We start from the raw sequence: 18,843 nt of genomic DNA on the forward strand, positions 1-18,843 counted from the left end.
ACCAACTTTTGGTTTCATTGATTCTGTTTTTTGTTCTCCATTTCATTTATTTCTACTGTAACTTTTATTATTTTCTTCCTTCTGCTAGCTTTGGGTTTAGTTCTTCTTTTTCTAGTTCCTTAAAGGTTTTTCTAGTTCTTTAAGGTTTAAAGTGAGGTTATTGGCTTGAGATCTTTCTTATTTTTAATGTAAACTGTTAGAGCTGTAAATTTCCTCCTGAGCACTACTTTCACTGCATCACATCAGTTTTGGTATATTGAGTTTTCATTTTTATTCTTCTCAAAGTATTTTCCAATTTCTCTGGCTATTTCTTCTTTGACCCATTGGTTGTTTAAGAGTGTGTTGTTAGGTTCCACATATTTTAAAGTTTTCCAGTTTTCCTTTATCATTGATTTCTAGCTTCTTTATGTTGTAGTCAGAGAAGATACTTTGTGTTACTTAAGTCTTAAAATTTATTAGGATTTGTTTTGTGGCCTAAAACATGGTCTGTCCTAGAAAATGTTTCATGTATACTTAAGAATGTGTATTCTATTGTTGTTGAGTGAACTGTCCTTTATATGTCTGTTAGAGCTAGTTAGTTTATAGTGTTGTTCAAGTCCTCTGTTTCCTTACTGATCTTTATAAAGATTTGTTTATTTGAGAGAGAGCAGGAGGGGCAGAGAGAGAGGGAGAAGCAGACTCCCTGCTGAGCGGGGAGCCCAGTGCAGGGCTCAGTCTCAGGACCCTGAGATCATGACCTGAGCTGAAGTCAGATGCGTAACTGACTGAGACACCCAGGCACCCCTCCTTACTGATCTTTTATCTACACATTCTTTCCATTCTTTAAAGCGAAGTATTAAAGTCTCCAATTATTATTATAGAACTTTCATTTCTTCATTTCTGTCAAAACTTGCTTCACATATATGAGAATCTTTTGTTTGGTGCATATATATTTAAAATTGTCAGGGCGCCTGGGTTGCTGAGTCGTTAGGCGTCTGCCTTCGGCTCAGGTCATGGTCCCAGGGACCTGTGATTGAGCCCCTCATCGGACTCTGTGCTCCTCCCTCTCCCACTCCCCCCGTTTGTGTTCCCTTTCTCACTGTGTCTCTCTCTGTCAAATAAATAAATAAATAAACCTTTAAAAAAATAAAAATAAAAAAATAAAATTGTCATGTCTTCTTCATGAATTAACCCTTTTATCAATATATAATGACCTTCCTTGTCTCCTGTAAAAACTTTTGACCCAAAGTGAATTTTGTCTGATACTAGTATAGCCATCCCTGAACCCTTTTGGTTACTATTTGCATGGAATATCTTTTTTCATTCTTTGACTTTCAACCTTTTTGTATCTTTGGCTCTAAGATGAGTCTATTATAGACAGCATATGTTTCAGATCATGTTTTTTTTTTTATCCATTCTGTCACTCTCTGTCTTTTAATTGGTGGGTTTAACCCAGTTACATTTAAAGTGATTGCTGATAAGAAAGGACTTATGTCATTTTGCTATTTGTTTTCTACGTGTCTTATGTTTTCTTTGCTCCTCAGTTCCTCCAATACTGCCTTTTTTTGTGTTTGGTTTTTCTTTCTAGTGCACACTTTTGATGCCCTCATTTCCTTTTCTGTATATATTTTAATTATTTTCTTAGTTGTTACCATAGGGATTATAGTTAACATTCATAAATTTTTAACAATTGAAATGATACCAGCTCAGCTTTTTTTTTTTTTAAGATTTTATTTATTTATTTGACAGAAAGGGACAGCAAGAGAGGGAACACAGCAGGGGGAGTGGGAGAGAGAGAAGCAGGCTTCCCGTGGAGTAGGGAGCCCGATGCGGGGCTCGACCCCAGAACCTTGGATCATGACCTGAGCTGAAAGCAGACACTTAATGACTGAGCCACCCAGGTGCCCCTACCAGCTCAGCTTTAATAGTATACAAAAACTCTGTTCCTATACAGCTCTGCCCCCCCAGTTTATGTTGTTACTGTCACAAATTATATCTCTATACATTATATGCCCATTAATATGGGTTTATAATTATTGTTTTATGCATTTCTCTTTTAAATCCCATAGGAAACAAAAAGAGAAGTTACAGATCAAAGATACAATAATATTGGGTTCTATTTTTACCTGTGTAGTTTCCTTTACCGTAATTCTTATTTCTTTGTATGGCTTTAAGTTACTATCTAGTGTCTTTTTATTTCAGCGTGAAGAACTCCCTTCAGCATTTCTTTTAGGTCAGATCTACTAACATTGAACTTCCTTAACTTTTTGCAGGATATAGCATTCTTGGTTGATAGTGATTTTCTTTCAGCACTTTATTTTTTTATTTTTTTTTAAAGATTTTATTTATTTATTTGACAGAGAGAGACACAGAGAGAGAGAACACAAGCATGGGGAGTGGGAGAGGGAGAAGCAGGCTTCCTGCAGAGCAGGGAGCCTGATGCGGGGCTCGATCCCAGGACCCTGGGATCATGACCTGAGCCGAAGGCAGACGCTTAACGACTGAGCCACCCAGGTGCCCCTTCTTCCAGCACTTTAAATATGTAATCCCACTACCTTTGGTCTCTGGTTTCTGGGGAGAAGTTGACTGCTAACCATATTGAGGACCTCTTGTATGTGATGCATCACTTATGTCTTGCTGCTTTCAAGATTCTGCCTTTGGCTTTCAACAGTGTGACTACAAAGTGTCTCACTATGGATCTCTTTTATTTATTTATTTTTAATTTCTTTTTATGGCAACACAGATTTTATTTTTTTAAATTTTATTATTACTATTATTTTTTATTTAAAGATTTTATTGATTTATTTGAGAGAGCGAGAACACACAACCAGGGGGAGGAGCGGAGGGAGAAGGAGAAGCCAACTCCCTGCTGAGCAAGGAGCCCAATGTGGGCCTTGATCCTAGGGTGCTGGGATCATGACCTGAGTCAAAGGCAGATGCTTAACTGACTGACCCACCCAGGTGCCCCTATTTTATTATTTTTTAAGTTTTTATTTTAATTTCTGTTAGTTAACATACAGTATTATATTAGTTTTAGGAGTACAAAATAGTGATTCGACAGTTCCATACATCACCTGGTACTCATCACAACAAGGGCACTCCTTAATCCCCTTCACCTATTCACCTATTTAACTCATCCCCCACCCCCTGCCCTCTGGTAACCGTCATTTTGTTCACTATAATTAAGAGTTTATTTCTTCATTTGTCTTTCTCTCTCTTTTTTTCCCCTTTGCTCATTTGTTTTGTTTCTTAAATTCCACATATGAGTGAAGTCATATGGATTTGTCTTTCTCTGACTTATTTTGTTTAGCATTACATTCTCTAGATCTATCCATTTCATTGAAAATGGCAAGATGTCATTCTTTTTTATGGCTGAATAATATTTCATTTTACACACACACACACACACACACACACACACACACACACACACACACACCACTTCTTTATCCATTCATCCAACAAAGGGGTGCATATATCCTTTTGAATTCCTGTTTTTGTATTCTTTGGGTAAATATCCAGCAGTGAGATTGCTGGACCATAGGGTCCTCAGTTCTGTTTTTAACTTTCTGAGGAACCTCCATACTGTTTTCCAGAGTGGCTGCACCAGTTTGCATTCCCACCAGTAGTGCAAGAAGGATCCTTTTTTTCCCCATCCTTGTCAACACTTATCGTTTCTTGTGTTTCTGATTTTAGCCATTCTGACAGGTGTGAGGTGATATCTCATTGTAGTTTAGATTTGCGTTTCCCTGATGATAGGTAATGATGAACATTTTTTCATGGGTCTGTTGACCATCTGGATGTCTTCTTTGGTGAAATGTCTGTTTATGTCTTCTGCCTGTTTTTTAGTTGGATTGTGTTTTAGGTATTGAGTTTTATAAGTTCTTTGTATATCTTGGATACTAACCCTTTATCAGATATGTCATTTTAAATAGTGAAAGTTTTACTTTTTCCTTACCCACTTGGATGACTTTTATTTCTTTGTGTTGTCTGATTGCAGTGGCTAGGACTTCCAGTATTATGTTGAATAAAAGTGGTGAGAGTGGACATCCTTATCTTGTTCCTGACCTTAGGAGAAAAGCTCTCACTTTTTCCCCATTGAGGATGATGTTAGCTGTGGGTTTTTCATATATGGCCTTTATTATGTTGAGGTATGTTCCCTCTAAGCCTACTTTGTTGAGGGTTTTTATTGTGAATGGATGTTGTTGTACTTTGTCAAATGCTTTTTCTGTGTCTATTGAAATGATCATATGGTTCTCATCCTTTCTCTTGTTGATATGATGTATTGTATCACGTTGATTGAACCACCCTTGCAACCCAGGAATAAGTCCCACGTGGTCATGGTGGTGAATGATTTTTTTAATGTATTGTTGAAATCAGTTTGCTAGTATTTTGTTAAGGATTTTGCATTCATGTTCATCACAGATATTGGCCTGTAGTTTTCTTTTTAAGTGGTGTCTTTATTCAGATCTGGTAACAGGATAATGCTGGCCTCATCGAATGAATTTGGAAGTTTTCCTTCCTTTTCTATTTTTTGGAATAGTTTGAGAAGAAAACGTATTAACTCTTCTTTAAATGTTTGATAGAATTCGCCTGTGAAGCCATCTGATCCTTTTGTTTATTGGGAGTTTTTTCATTACTGATTCAATTTCTTTGCTGGTTATTGGTCTGTTCAAGTTTTCTGTTTCTTCCTGTTTCACTTTTGGTAGTTTATATGTTTCTAGGAATTTATCCACTTCTAGGTTGTCCACTTTGTTGGCATAATACTTTTCATAATAATCTCTTATAATTGTATTTCTGTGGTTTGGGTAGTTACTTCTCTCATTTGTGATTTCATTCATTTGGGTCCTTTCTCTTTTTTCTTGATAAGTCTGGCTAAGGGTTTATCAGTTTTATTGATTTTTTTCAAAGAACCAGCTCTGGGTTTCATTGGTCTGTTCTGTTGTTTTTTTTAATTTCTATATCATTTATTTCTGCTGTAATCTTTATTATTTCCTTCTTCTGCTGGTTTTAGATTTTGTTTGCTCTTCTTTTTCTAGATCCTTTAGGTGTAAGCTTAGATTATTTGAGATTTTTCTTACTCCTTGAGGTAGGCCTGTATTTGCTATATACTTCCCTCTTAGAACCACTTTTGCTGTATCCCAGAGGTGTTAGAATGTTTTCATTTTAATTGGTTTCCATGTACTTTTTTGTTTCTTCCTTTATTTCCTGGTTGACCCATTCATCGTTTAGTAGCATGTTATTTAACCTCCATGATTTTGTGGTCTTTCCAGATTGTGGTTGACTTCTGTTTTCATAGCATTGTGGTCAGAAGAGATGCGTGGTATGACTTCAGTCTTAAATTTGTTGAGGCTTGTGTTGTGGGCTAATATGTGACCTATTCTGGAGAATGTTTTGTGTGCACTTGAAAAAAATGTGTATTCTACTGTTTTAGGATGAAATGTTCTGAATATATCTGTTAAATCCATCTGTTCCAATGTGTTATTCAAAGCCACTGTTCCCTTGTTGATTTTCTGTTTAGATGATCTGCCCACCAACATAAGTGAGGTGTTAAAGTCCCCTATTACTATTGTATTATTATTGATTAGTTCATTTATGTTTATTATAAACTGTTTTATGTATTTTGGTGCTCCTGTGTTGGGTGCATAAATATTTACAGTTGTTCTATCTTCTTGTTGGATTGTCCCCCATATTATTATACAGTGTCCTTCTTTGTCTCTTGTTACAGACTTTGTTTTAAAGTCTTTTATCTGGGGCTCCCAGGTGGCTCAGTCAGTTAAGCGTCCGATTCTTGGTTTCAGCTCAGGTCATGATCTCTCAGGGTTATGAGATGGAGCCCCGCATCAGACTCTGCACTGGATGTGGAACCTGCTTAAGATTCTCTCTCTCCCTCTCCCTGTGCCCTTCCCCCCACATGTGCACACTCATACACTCTCTTTCTCTCTCAAATAAATCTTTAAAGTCTTTATCTGATAACAAATATTGCTACTCTGGCTTTCTTTTGACATCCATTTCATTTGCATGATAGATATTTCTCCATCCCCTCACTTTTCAGTCTGGTGGTGTGTTTAGGTCTAAAATGAGTCTCTTGTAGGCAGCATATAGAGGGGTCTTGTGGGAGAGGGAGAAGCAGGCTTCCCACCAAGCAGGGAGCCCGATGCAGGGCTCGATCCCAGGACCCTGAGATTATGACCTGAGCCGAAGGCAGACGCTTAACGACTGAGCCACCCAGGCGCCCAACAATGTGGTTTTTAAGAAGAACACAATGACCTTTATATTCAAAAACATTGGATTTTTTTTTTTTCAGAAGTCAGTGTCAATTAATTTGGTAGTTTAGGTGATATGAGAGCACTGTCTCCCACAGGTTTATGCTTGGGGGAAGGGTGGGGGTAGTGGAAAACGGCACCTGCCAGCTCCTTTGTTTTTGGAGAAGTCCCCAACATGCTCCAAAATCAGTATTATATTGTATGATCAGTATGAACAGATCTGTCTCCCATTTGACCCAAGTGTTGTGCACATTGCCATTTTTATTTTGCCTCTTGGCTCAGGCTGCTGTCCCTTTAAGGGTGTTGACCCAGCTATCACTCACCCTCCTGGTTTGCTCAGTGCTGAGTCAGCTGACTTTTAAAGCTCCAGGCTCCAAGTCCCACTGGTTTAAAAAACTTACAGAATTCAGCCCCGTTTTTGAAGCCAAACATAAATTATGGGGCTCAGTCTTCCCCATCTGAGCTCCCTGGTGTGAGGGCCCATTTCTCTGCCATCGCCATGCGCACAGGTCCCTCCCTCCTGCAGGTAACCTCCCTCCACCTTTCTGAACTTCCTAACCTTTCAGATCCAGCTTCTTCTGTATATTTAGTTGGGGAGTTTGTTCTTCCAGTCTTCTGATTGCTCTCTGGTTTATTGACTTAGACGTGTTTGATATCTAATTGTAAATGTAGGGACAGGGAGAGCTCGGGGTCCTTCTATTCTGCCATCTTCCCCCAGACCGTGAATCTCTTTTAGTTTATTCTATATGGATGTCAGTGAGCTTCTTGGATGTGTAGATTCCTGTCCTTCATCAAATTTGGGAAGTTTTGAGCTGTTATTTCTTCAAGTATTATTTCTGCTTCTTTCTCTGTCTCTCCGCTCCCCATGGGAGTCCATAATGCATATGTTGATAATGTCCCACAGATCCCTTAGGCTCTGTTCATTTTTCTTCATGTTTTTCCTTTCTGTTCCTCAAACTGGATAATTTCAATTGTCCTATCTTGAAGTTCACTGATTGTTTCTTTTGCCTGAACCCCTCTAGTGAATTTTTCATTTAAGCTTTTATACTTTTCAGCTGCAGAGTTTCTATTTGGTTCCTTTCAATAATTTCTGTCTCTTTATTGGTAGTCTCTTTTTCGTGGGGAATTGTTCTTCTGGTTTCTTTCAGTTCTTTGTCCATGGTTTCCATTCCATCTTTGAGCATATTTAAGACGCTTAGTCTTTCTCTAAAGAGTCCAATGTCTTGGTTTCCTTAAGGTCAGTTTCTGTTGAGTTCTTTTTTTCCTACTATGGGCCATACTTTCCTGTTTCTTTGTATGCCTTCCAATTTTTTGTTAAACTGTTCATTTTGAAATTACAGTGTGATAACTCTGGAAATTAGATTCTCCTCCCACCCCAGAGTTTGCTGTTATTGATTCTTGAGGTCTGTTTAGTGCCTTTTCCAAACCGTTTTTGCAAAAACTGTATTTCTTGTCATGTATAGTCTCTGAAATCTCTGTTCTGTTGTCTCGGGTCAGCTAGTGACCTGACAGATTTCCTTAAACAACTGGAGCCAAAAAGACATAATAATAATAATAATAATAATAATAATAATAATAATAGCAACAACAACTAAATTAAAAAAAAAAACAAACCCTTCCTATATTTGCAGATTGGCTCTGAACAGGAGTATTCTTCAGTGCTAAGCCAGGCTGTCTATAACCCTAGCTTAGCCTTCACCTCTTTCTGGGACAGAGCTCAAAGATCAGCCAGAGGTATAAGCCTAGGGTTCTCTCACATCTTTTCTGAGCATGCATCTAGCCCTGGGAATATGCACTACACTCTGGATTCCCCAGCATATGTGATACCCCTTCAAAGCCCTTACTCTTACAAGAATCTCCCTCCTCAGTCTCCTCCTTCCCAGGCCTTTGGGTCTGTCTGCCATATACTCCATCCACCATCCCTTGCACCAGGTGACTATGGGTAACATGTCTTTAGATGCTTTCATCAGAAGCCACCCCAAAAGCCACTTTCAGCCTAAGGTGGGCAAAATGAAGGTCAGCCTCTGTACCCCAGTCCTCAGGGAACCATCAAACAGGTCAAAATGCACAACCACAAGTTTTTGAGAACAAGGTCCATGTTGCTTCCCTTGGCACCACAAGCCACACTAGGAACACAGGGTTCCATCCCCAAAGCCTCTGTCCAAGCTGTGGAATGGGGATTTGTAGATAGGTAAGGAAAATGCTTTCTTAGTGAAATTTAGCAGCCTCTTTCTTCAGTAAGTGTCCCCCTGGTTGCTATAAGGTTTTTATTAGACTCCAGAATTCTAAAAAGTTGATTCTGTTTTTGCCAGCTTAATGATTGCTTCAGTGGAAGGATTAATTCTTAGAGCTCCCTGTTCTGCCATTTCTCTCACTCCCCCAACCTTAATGTTTTGGGTTTGTTTTAAGCAGCTTAAAACAACAAATATTTATTATCCCATATAGCTTATGAGGGTCAGGAATCAACCTGCATCCTAGCTGGGTGCTTCTGGCTCAAGGCCTCTCGTAAGTCTGCATTCAGACAGGTTGGCCAGGGCTGTAGTCAAGGCTCAACCCGGACTGGATAGCTCCCTTCCAAACTCAGTCACGTGGTTGTTGGCAGGCCGCACTTCACACTGGCTGTTGGTGGAGGTGCCTCAGTTGCCCACCACACGGACCTCTGCATAGTGCTGCTCGCAACATGGCCTGGTTTCCCCCAGAGCAGTAGCTCCATGAGAGAAATACATCTCCCAAGTGTTTTGATTGTGTTATTTATTTATTTATTTATTTTGGATGCTTTTTGCGTTCTTTATCCAACCCTGAGATAATTGTACTCTTCTTGAATGAGAGAGAAAATCTGAACCCTGGGTAATTTCTTAGCAGAGAGGAATTGGTTTGCCCTTCCCCAGAGGCATTACCACTACGTGTGTCACTCAGCCATAGAGATGGAACCAAGAGACCCCCAAGGAACTTCACATAGCCTTGGAGGAGCAGCAGACCCTTCCACTTGACCTCTTATGCCCCCTCCCTCAGATCCCTGCCCTTCCTTACTCAGAAAGCCATGAAAATAAGCTTTCTGGACACCCAGGGCCTTAAAGATAACACTATAAACTACTTTTCCATTGTGTCCCCTTGCTGTGTGTTCAGTGGTTTGTTTTATGTAGGAAATATGTCCTTTTTGGTTAAAAAATGTATGTGAGAGGTGAAGTGAGTGATTCTTCTGGAAGGCGTTGTACTAGGCACAGAGGACTGTAAAAAATGTGTGTAGAATAATGCTTGCTCTCAAGTAGCTTATCATATAGAGGAGGAAATAGGACAGGGAATTGATGAAAAATAAAATATCAGGCAGCATTTGTGCCCCAGAACAGTGGCTGCCGCAGTATTGATAAGGCAGATGCTAGCATTCTCTTAAAGTAATAAGAGAAGCAGAAAGAAAATGTGGAAGTGGCTAGGAAAGAAGTGAAAGATCTTTGTGATTGTATTTGTTTTTCAGATCTGGTAGCATATTTCACAGCATAATGATTTTTGAGAACTTTTGATGTCCTGCTTATAGGACCGAAGCTTCTTCCTCGTCAATAATCAGCTTCATTCTCATTTAATTCTTGCTGACATACAGAAAGACAGCATCCACATTTTTTTAATTTGAAAAAGTAAATTAGGTTCGTGTTCACAGTTTTATATCCACTGTTCTAATATCATATCAGTATTTACAGAGGGGTTCATAAAATGAATTAGCCATTGAGTCATAATAAGAATAGTAATGCAAGCCCAGTCTACCGATTTGCTAGCTACCATTTGTACTTAAAGATGATAATGCTACTGGTGTTCTTTTGTTTGAATGGTTGCATCTGGAAGACAAGGTTCGGGGTAATCAGAGTGTCAGCCTCTTGCAAGATGACCTTTCCTTGGCAAGTTCATCTCTCCTCTGATTAGTGATATAGGCAGGTGTTAAATATCCCAAGTGAGGGTAGTTCTGCATGTTCTCGTAGGTTATGATTGGAATTGGAAATAGGAGGAAGTATATGTAAGATTTTTTTTTTACATTCAAATCTTTTTTTTTTTAAAGATTGTATTTATTTGAGAGAGAGAGAGAGCACATGAGAAGGGGGAGGGAGAGGGAGAAGCAGACTCTCCGCTGAGCAAGGAGCCCGATACAATGCGAGACTCGATCCTGGTACTCCAGGATCATGACCTGAGCGGAAGGCAGTCACTTAAACAACTGAGCCACCCAGGCGCCCCACATTATTCAGATCTTAAGAGTGCTGTGGACTGGAGTTTGACCCATATGTAACAAGAGTGGGCTTGTGGGCTTGCTTCTGGAAAACTGCCCCTATATTCTAAAATATAGTGAAATAGAGCAACCTATACTCATTTTTATACATAGGAATTAAACTGTGGATTTTTCTTTTTGTATAATTTAGACTGTTGTAGTTATAGATTCATATCCACTCTAGTTACACAATTTAATTATTTCAGCTGGGGCCTTACATTTTATTTTCCCCCTTCCAAAATGTAATCCATATTGCCTCTTTTATTAATATGTTTCCAATTTGAGTATGTTCTTCTTTTCTTCCTCGTTGGCTACAGTTAAGCTGTGTTTTCATTTTTTTAATAAAAAGTGAATTCTAAATTTTCATTTAATTTTTCTTCCCTAGACAATTAAATCCCACACAGAAACAGATGAGAAACAAACAGAGAGCCGTACCATCACTCCACCTGCTGCACCCAAACCAAAACGGGAGGAGAACCCTCAGGTAGGCTTAGCCCTCCAAAGGCATGGTTCAGTCTGTGAGATGTAACTTATTCTTACAAACCAGGAGGGCGACTTGCTCTCTGAGTCACTTGATTTTCCTTTTCTTGTGCTTCCTCACTGTTCAATAATGTATTGCCAAGTCGGTTTGGCCTAAAGCAGAATAAGAGTGTGGCCTGGAGTGTCTGTGAGCTGGCATACAGCATTTCAGGCAATGTTACAAATTTGAAATGTAAGATTAATGATCATTTTCCCATGTATTCCTCATGATAATTATGTTTTGTTTGTCTCAGCCAACACTTCTAAGAGGTCCATCCGGTTCACCCAGTTAAGGTTTATTTATGTTATCGATTATAGTTGTTATATGTGCATTTTTGTTTCTACCATTGCATTGCACCTGATTCCCAAACCCCAAATGAATCAGTAGCCCAAAAGTTGTTCATTGAAGCCTAAAAGTAGGGATGAAAATAATAACATCTGTACTACAATTCAGGATAGAGTTATAAACTTACGTAGCAAACAGGACTGGTACAAGTACACAATGTGAATTTGTGTGTCCCCTTAGACAAGAGAATTTTTTAGTTTGGCTCTTGTATAAGCAGCTCTAAAAGAAAAATGTGGACAGGTAATATGATGATGAATATCTGATAGTTGGATTTTATTAGACCAGCAGTCTATTTCCTTCTGTCCTCAGTGCATTCTTTTTAATGAAACCATGTCAGATAGTGGCAGGAAGCTATCAAAACTTCATGTCATTTTTTTAAAGCAGTGATTTACTAAGTTAAGCCAGTTCAGGTTTTTCTAAAACAAGCCCAAATTATAATTCTTTCTGATATGAAATGGATTTGTTTTTAATTTATCTGTAAAGAAGGGGCCAGAACTTGAACCAGAAAGAAGTACCAGTGATGCAAATTGCTGAGGAACTTGTGAAGTCATCCACAAAATTAATAAAGGAAAAGGATATCTTACGTTGGTGGCCCAGTGTGGGCGAGCGGGTACCACTACAATGTATAGTGGTGGATATTCCACCTTATAATTGGACAGAATCACTGCCATAAAGAGAATAAATTAGTTTTTGGTACATGTGTGATACAGAATGAGGCAAAAGTTCTTGACAACTTTTTATTCTCTTTATCACTGAAAATCTGTTCCAGAGGAGAGGAGATTTTGTTTTTATTTAATAATTTTTTTTGTGAGCTTGAACTAGACTGGCAAAGATGAGTTGGATGTGACTGGTCAAGGAGAGTACTGTCACTTGATTAAAAGAAGGTGCATCTGAATGTCAAACCACACACTGGTTTACAAACAGAGAACAGTTGGTAGACAGCCTTCTAATCTTGATCAGGTTGTGAAGAAGAGTGAAAAGCAGGAATGTAGTTAATTGGCAGTCAGAAAGTGTATGCCGTTTCAACATGCAGTGTGGCAAATGGGCAGCAAATCTAAGAGTGCTTTTCCTTACTAAAGTACGCTGGCTGTTGGGGGATAGGCTCCCACCTAAGTTTTTGAAATAAGAAATAAAATAAAAACATTTCTTCAGAACCCTGAGGATACCAGTAAAGGACACTTCTGTGTTCTCAAGTGGCTTGTTCAGGGACTGTTTCTTCCTAAAACACTCAGTATCTTAAAGAGCTTGAATCTATCACTCTGGGCCAAAACATCATGGTATTGAATGTTGAAGGTAAGCTATCAGGATTTTTAAAGACCACATGGTGATATAAGCAATTCTATAGGAATATGTCCTAACAATTGATGATATTCTTTATTGATAATAATCAGTGAGAGAAATTGATGATCTATTATTTGGCATATTTAGCAACCACATGCACATGAAGACATACTGTCAGACCACATGCAACTACGGAGCAAAATAGGGATTAGTTTGTTGCTCTCTCCAACTTTAAGCATCTAATGTTCCAGCTTTGGGGTTCAGTATTCTAATCAGTTTAACTTCTGTTGGAGCGCTGAGAGTGGTCTCCAAAGAGAGATTCCTCCATAATTTTTAGGTCCGTGTTTGATTTAAAAATGGTAATATTAAGCAGAATCATCTGCTGTTGTTCCTAAAATTCATTTAGCTTTGAGTTAGCATTGTCCAGTCATTGGTAGTAAAAATGTAAGAAACCCTTGCCTGCTGTGACAAGTGAAGTACTTAGCATCTGGAGCTTGTTGTATGGTAGGCTCTTTGTAACCCTCTGCATGCTTTTTGAATATGAAATCCTCTTCCTTGTAAGAGGATTTTTGTGGGGGAAAAAAAAAAAACTTAGGGCACTCAAAGACGCTGATTTCTGTTATTGAGAAAGTGGAAGATGCAGGCTCCCGACCTTCTCTTTTGATCCTTATAAGACCAGAAAGCCTCCAGAGTGGCCCTGGAAGGTCTGTTCTTTGGTCACCTGAACCTGGCCTCCTTCCTTCAAGCAACCAGCCCATTGGGCTGGCTTTGCCAAGAAGTCTAACTAGGAACATGCATTTGACTTTGTGAGAACCCAAACTGAAGTACATTCTTGTTTCTCTGGCACAGAAACTTGCCTTCATGGTGTCTCTAGGATTGGTAACACATGACCATCTAGAAGGTAAGAGAAGATAATTCATGGTCCTGCCTTGCTTCTGGCCCAGAGCTTTGTTCTTAGAAAATAGTGTTGAATTTATTGCTAGAATGTAGAACACTGGAATGCCAATAGAGTATGGTTCAGCTAGTGTGGACTCTTTCCTTTGGAGTCAAACTTGCCTTTCCTCTATCTGACGTTCATCCCCTCCCCTCCCTGTTGTCATCCACACTGCTGTCCAGGGGAGACTCCCCAGCTGCCTCTATGACTTCTGTTCACTTTAGAGGAGCTCTTTTTTTTTTTTTTCCTGACAGCACGAAGTATCAAATGCCCCTCTGACAACTCTTTGTCTGTATTTTTCAATCACTCTGGGTTATTCGAATCTTAAGAACAGTTACAAAGCTACACCTGTCCTATTATTTAACTCAAGACTGGTGAACTATGGTTACTCAGTCTAGGTCTGTGGATAAAGTTCATCCACACCTGTATTCCAGTGAACTACAAATAGATGAGGACAGCTTGTTTATATGTGTTGGCTGCTGTTAAGCTCTGGGTCACAGAGAGCCACACTGTGGGACAGCATGGTCTTGCTTTCTGAGAGGTGAGAGTAGATGGTCCTACACCTTTCTTCCCAGCAGTGTGCTTGCCTCTGCTGAGGCTGCCGTGAAACAGAGGGATGTGCCCCCATTTCTGATTTGTCATGGGAAAACTAAAAGATAAACAGTGAAGTTCAGTTTTTGAGGTTCTCTATATCTCTCTTCTAATTCAAACCTTTTGCTTTCCCAAGAAATCCAAAGCAAGAGGCAAGAGCGAAAAAGAAGAACAACAGCAAATCCAGTATACAGCGGAGCAGTCTTTGAGCCAGAGGTATTCCTGGCCAGAACTTGGCCCTCCCCTCACAGTTCTAGTTTTATTTATGAATTTTTTCATCTCCTCCCATCTGAAAACCTACCGAGGAACAGTACCCTGATTATACTTGGCCAGCTTTTTGAAATGATGGGTTTTTCTCTGGCTAATCATACTGTTTCATTTTTATTATTCACTGCTTTCCCCTTAGTTTTTTCCATAAGTTTGAGCAAATACAAGCCTACCTTAAAAATTTAACTCATCTTGGCTTCAACACAGCTGTCATCTGAAGCAGAGGCAGACCTCTCTGGAATATTCTATTCTCTCAGAGCCAAGTATATATAATAGAGCCCATTAGCACTGAGACCTTGGGGTGACTTGCACTCAGTTGCTGGTGTGTTGACAGGCATGCCGTGCTTGGTCTCTAGCTTGTGCCAGTATTAGTAGTAACCATGCTATTCAACTAGTTACCTTTCCCTCTTCAATCCTCAAAGCGTAAGAAGAGTGCAGTCACATACCTGAACAGTACAATGCATCCTGGGACCCGGAAGAGAGGTGAGTACCTTTTTGTAGCTCTCCCTCGCTGTTGCTTCTGCTTTCTGTGTCGTGTTTCTTCCCCCTACTTCCTCCCCTTGTCCTAGAGCCTAACTCCTAAATCCCTTGAACATAGTTTTGTTGTTGTTGTTCTCTGAAAATGGGGGAAGAAGAGAGTGATATTTCTCCTTAGAGTTCTGTATCCTGAATCGCAAGCTTCCTTTCTTAGGATTCTGGCAAAGCTGACTCAAGGAAATGGCTTAATACAGCATTTCTGCCCCAGGCCCACCAGGCTGTCCATGAATAGCACAGCGAACAGAACATTGTGTGAAAGGAAGCATTTTAGCATCACTGAGCAGAACAGAGCCTGCTGTTGCCAAGGTGTTCTTAGTAGTGTCTAAGTCATCCTGCTGCCGGCGAGACCAGAGCATGACTCGGGTTTCTGTGAGCTGCAGACTTTCCAGGAAGGAGAGACGTAGCCACACTGAGAACTTAGAATCTATGAGTTGAGGGCATCTCCAGCTAAGGAAGCGAGGTCATGGTCGAAACAGGCTCCCCGAAGTAGAAGTTCCTAAAGAGCACCATCCCCATATTTCAGGCTTTGGGGCGCAGCTGGTGCCCCTTACTTGTGGGCGGGGCAGAGGCAGCAGCCCTCCTTGCAGGTCTGAGTAGGTCTTAACAGCTCTGAGTTTGAGCTCATAAACAAGGTTCTGAAATTGTTCTTTGATGTTAGTAATACATCCTTTCTCCACATGATAATGTGTCCCTGAATTACATTCCAGGCTAGAAAGGTTGCAGAACAAGTAGAGTAGCATACTAATTTTTGCATAAGCACACACTGTCTCAGAGCTCTTGGAAGCCTAGGAGGTCATCCCGACCCTTGCGGCAGGGCTGCCAACTGTACCATTACCACCTCCTCACCCAAAAGAGAGAGTGTACCTGCCCTCAGTGACCCATTATAATGTTTCATTACCTACCTGTCCTTTAGGTGGCAAAAAAATATTTCCATGGGAAACCCTACATCGTTGCTTCCTATTGATTCCTGGGCCACAGTAACCAGTGTTGTGGGTTATTTTTTGTTGTTTTATTTTTGGCAATTTTTAGTGACCTCTGACCTAGTTCTCAGAAAGGAGCCCCCAGTCAGAAGCCACAGTTAATTGGTGTGCTGGTGGGGAGTATCTGCTAAGAGGACAGGGGTTAAATGAGCCAGAAAGACCTTGGCATCACTTGCCAAGGTCAGAGGATGAAAGCCTGTATTCACAATGCCTAGATGTGCCTTCTGTGGGTAAACAAAGAGCATTCATCTTTCACTTCCCCTTTGGGCAGCCCTAAATTCCCTGTCTTTGTACTGCAGACATTGCCAGTTTAACACAGATAGGTAATATTTGTGTAATGTCTGACAGAATCATGACTCTTGTGCATAATCCTGATATAAATTATAACTGTTGGCAAAGTTGTGAACCTTTCACCAGTGCTTGTAGGCAGTTGTGTGCCTCTCTGGCTTTTTTTTTCCCCCTTTGCCGTGCTGAAAGTATACTTTTGATCACTCAAAGCTTAGAAGCTTTGATCCTGGCCCTTCTGACAAGGACCCTGGCTTAGATGTATCATAAAGCAGGAGTGGTTGACCAGTCTTGCCACACCCATCAGAGTCCATTTATAGATCCTCTGCAGCCTCGAGGCTTGATTCCCAGTGCTCTTGTTCCGGTCAGTCTTTCAGCAGCCTTGCTGATGGCAGGGCCTTTTCTTAGATTTGGTGACAGGCCCCAGTCCTTAGACATGTAGTTCACTAGAGTGTTTGTGACAGAAGCGGGGAGACAGTTCTTGATCATCTGGGGAGGGAATCTGGCTCCAGACATACTTAAAATCATTGTCAAGCTCAGATCATTTTTTTAGCTCTTAGGTTCCAGCTAGTCCCAGAACATATTTCTCACTAGCTCTACTAGCAAGGGGTAAGAACAGTTAACTTGAGTTTTGCCTCCTCAGTTTGCCTTTCTCCACCCTCACAAGCAGTGAAATGACCAAAATATAGATAGGAGAGAAAAGGAAAAGCAGAAATCCTAAATAAATCCATTTGTGGGACCAGGGAATCATTAATGATTATAAGAATGATGGTTACAGAGAAACCTTAGAGAACAATCTGTAGAAGTGGGAGAATAAACTCTTACTCCTAGCTGTGGCCCTCTTTGGCTTTGACATCTTGTTCTCACGCTAGAAATCTCAAATCATAATAGTCCAGGAGTGTCACCTTGATCCACCCAAGGCCAGGCCCTTTGACATGACGCAGGCCTCCTGTCATTCTCCCAGGCTCTCTTATCCTCCTTTCTTTTGAGACTCATGCAGTTGTTTCTAATGACATTTAAATCTTTGCTTCACTTCCTCTCTTTGGGACTGTTGTATTAACCTTCTGTCTGCTACCTCACTTCCTTTTCCATGCTAGCCAATGAGGAACACTGGCCAAAGGTATGTAAGATCATTTTTCCCCCTTTCTTTCCCTCCCCCTTTTTTCCCTTTTGTTCCCTTCTCTTGGTATATAGGTCGTCCTCCAAAATACAATGCAGTGCTGGGGTTTGGAGCCCTTACCCCAACATCCCCCCCATCCAGTCATCCTGACTCCCCTGAAAATGAAAAGACAGAGACCACATTCACTTTCCCTGCACCTGTTCAGCCTGTGTCCCTGCCCAGCCCCACCTCCACAGACGTAAGTAACTTGGGAAAAGCGTGCTCTCTTTCTGAGAGCTTAAATTGGGGAAACCGTTATCATGTGTTGTCTCCTTACCAGCTGCATCTCCTTGACTAGCCCTGGAACAGCAGTAATCCCTACAGGACCCTGTATACCATGTAAGGCAGCTTTCTGCCAGGGCCCCAGGTCCTGCCATGTCCTTGAGAATCACCTACATCAGGAGGCTCAGTCAGAGTTTTTAAAATCTGGATTTGATCTGCTGTGGATGAGTTCTCAGGAAGGGGGATGGGTGGGAAGTCAGCTCATATACTTTAAAGGTGCTCAGATTTCCATCGTCTGTGTTTCGGGGTGAGGAAAAGGAACAAGGTGCACTTTCCCCCAGCAGTCCTTGTTTCCTGTTTCAAGTAGAAATCAAGAGGTGGAAAACTTTTCTTTCAAGCAGCTTTATTCAGCAGAATTAATCAAACAGGTTCCTGAAAACGTTTAGTGGCCCTGCATGTAGAAACTACAGGATGGTAAACTAGTACCCTGAGATTTTGGGGGTTTTTTTGTTTGTTTGTTTTTTTTACTTATTTTTATGCTTTTGATTTTAATTCTAGTATAGTTATCATAAAGTGCTATATTAGTTTCAGGTGTACAGTATCGTGATGCAATAGTTGGATACAGTACTCAGTGCTCATCATGATAAGTGTGCTCTTTAATCCCCTTTACCTATTTCCCCCAGCCCCCCACCCACCTCCCCTCTGGTGACCATCAGTGTGGTTCTCTCACAGGCGCCCTAAGATTTTAAATGAGCATTTACAAAGCAGTGAGTTTAGTCAGCAAACACTTCCTGAACACTCCTCCGCTGAGCAAGTGCTGTTGTTGAGGCTGGGGATAGAACAGGGAACAAAACCAACTCCCTGCCCTCAAGGAGCCCCTATTACGGGGCCAGAGGCCAGCAATAAGCAAAGGAACACATAAAAGGTAATGATAAGTGCTGTAAAGAACACTGGGGCAGAATAAGGGCGATAGGACCTAATGGCAGCAGGCTCCTGTTTTATGAAGAGAGGGAAGAGAGCCGCTCTGGCAGGAAGTGGAAGGTGTGCGAGTAGATCATGGGGAGCGCGTTCCATGCAGAGGGAACAGCAATGCAGAAGCCGTGAGGTAGGCACGTACATGGTGTGGAGGAAAAGCTAGAAGGCCAGGACAGCAGGGCAGAAGGAGTGCGGAGATTTGGGGAGATGGCACCCCAGAGGTGGCAGGGCCCAGGGTGCAGGGCCTTGGGGC

General features: G+C 40.8%; 1 protein-coding gene across 13 annotated transcripts in view; it reads left to right on the plus strand.

Annotated features, from left to right (window-relative positions):
* Positions 1 to 18,843, plus strand: part of PHF21A (PHD finger protein 21A) — a 188,742-nt gene that overhangs the window by 157,069 nt on the left and 12,830 nt on the right. For 10 of the 13 annotated variants that reach the window (XM_025879387.2, XM_025879391.2, XM_025879390.2 and 7 more), the window contains 5 exons: positions 10,880 to 10,978; positions 13,490 to 13,541; positions 14,302 to 14,381; positions 14,855 to 14,915; positions 17,429 to 17,592. In XM_025879387.2, the coding sequence (XP_025735172.1) occupies positions 10,880 to 10,978; positions 13,490 to 13,541; positions 14,302 to 14,381; positions 14,855 to 14,915; positions 17,429 to 17,592 (456 nt within the window). Of the gene's footprint in view, positions 1 to 10,879; positions 10,979 to 13,489; positions 13,542 to 14,301; positions 14,382 to 14,854; positions 14,916 to 17,331; positions 17,355 to 17,428; positions 17,593 to 18,843 lie in introns of all 13 variants that reach the window. The other 3 variants (XM_073904708.1, XM_073904707.1, XM_073904706.1) reach the window with 1 other exon arrangement.

The sequence above is a fragment of the Callorhinus ursinus genome, unplaced genomic scaffold (genome assembly GCF_003265705.2).
Source record: "Callorhinus ursinus isolate GAN/ISIS: 27379988/994484 unplaced genomic scaffold, GSC_fseal_2.0 scaffold21, whole genome shotgun sequence".
Taxonomy (NCBI): domain Eukaryota; kingdom Metazoa; phylum Chordata; class Mammalia; order Carnivora; family Otariidae; genus Callorhinus; species Callorhinus ursinus.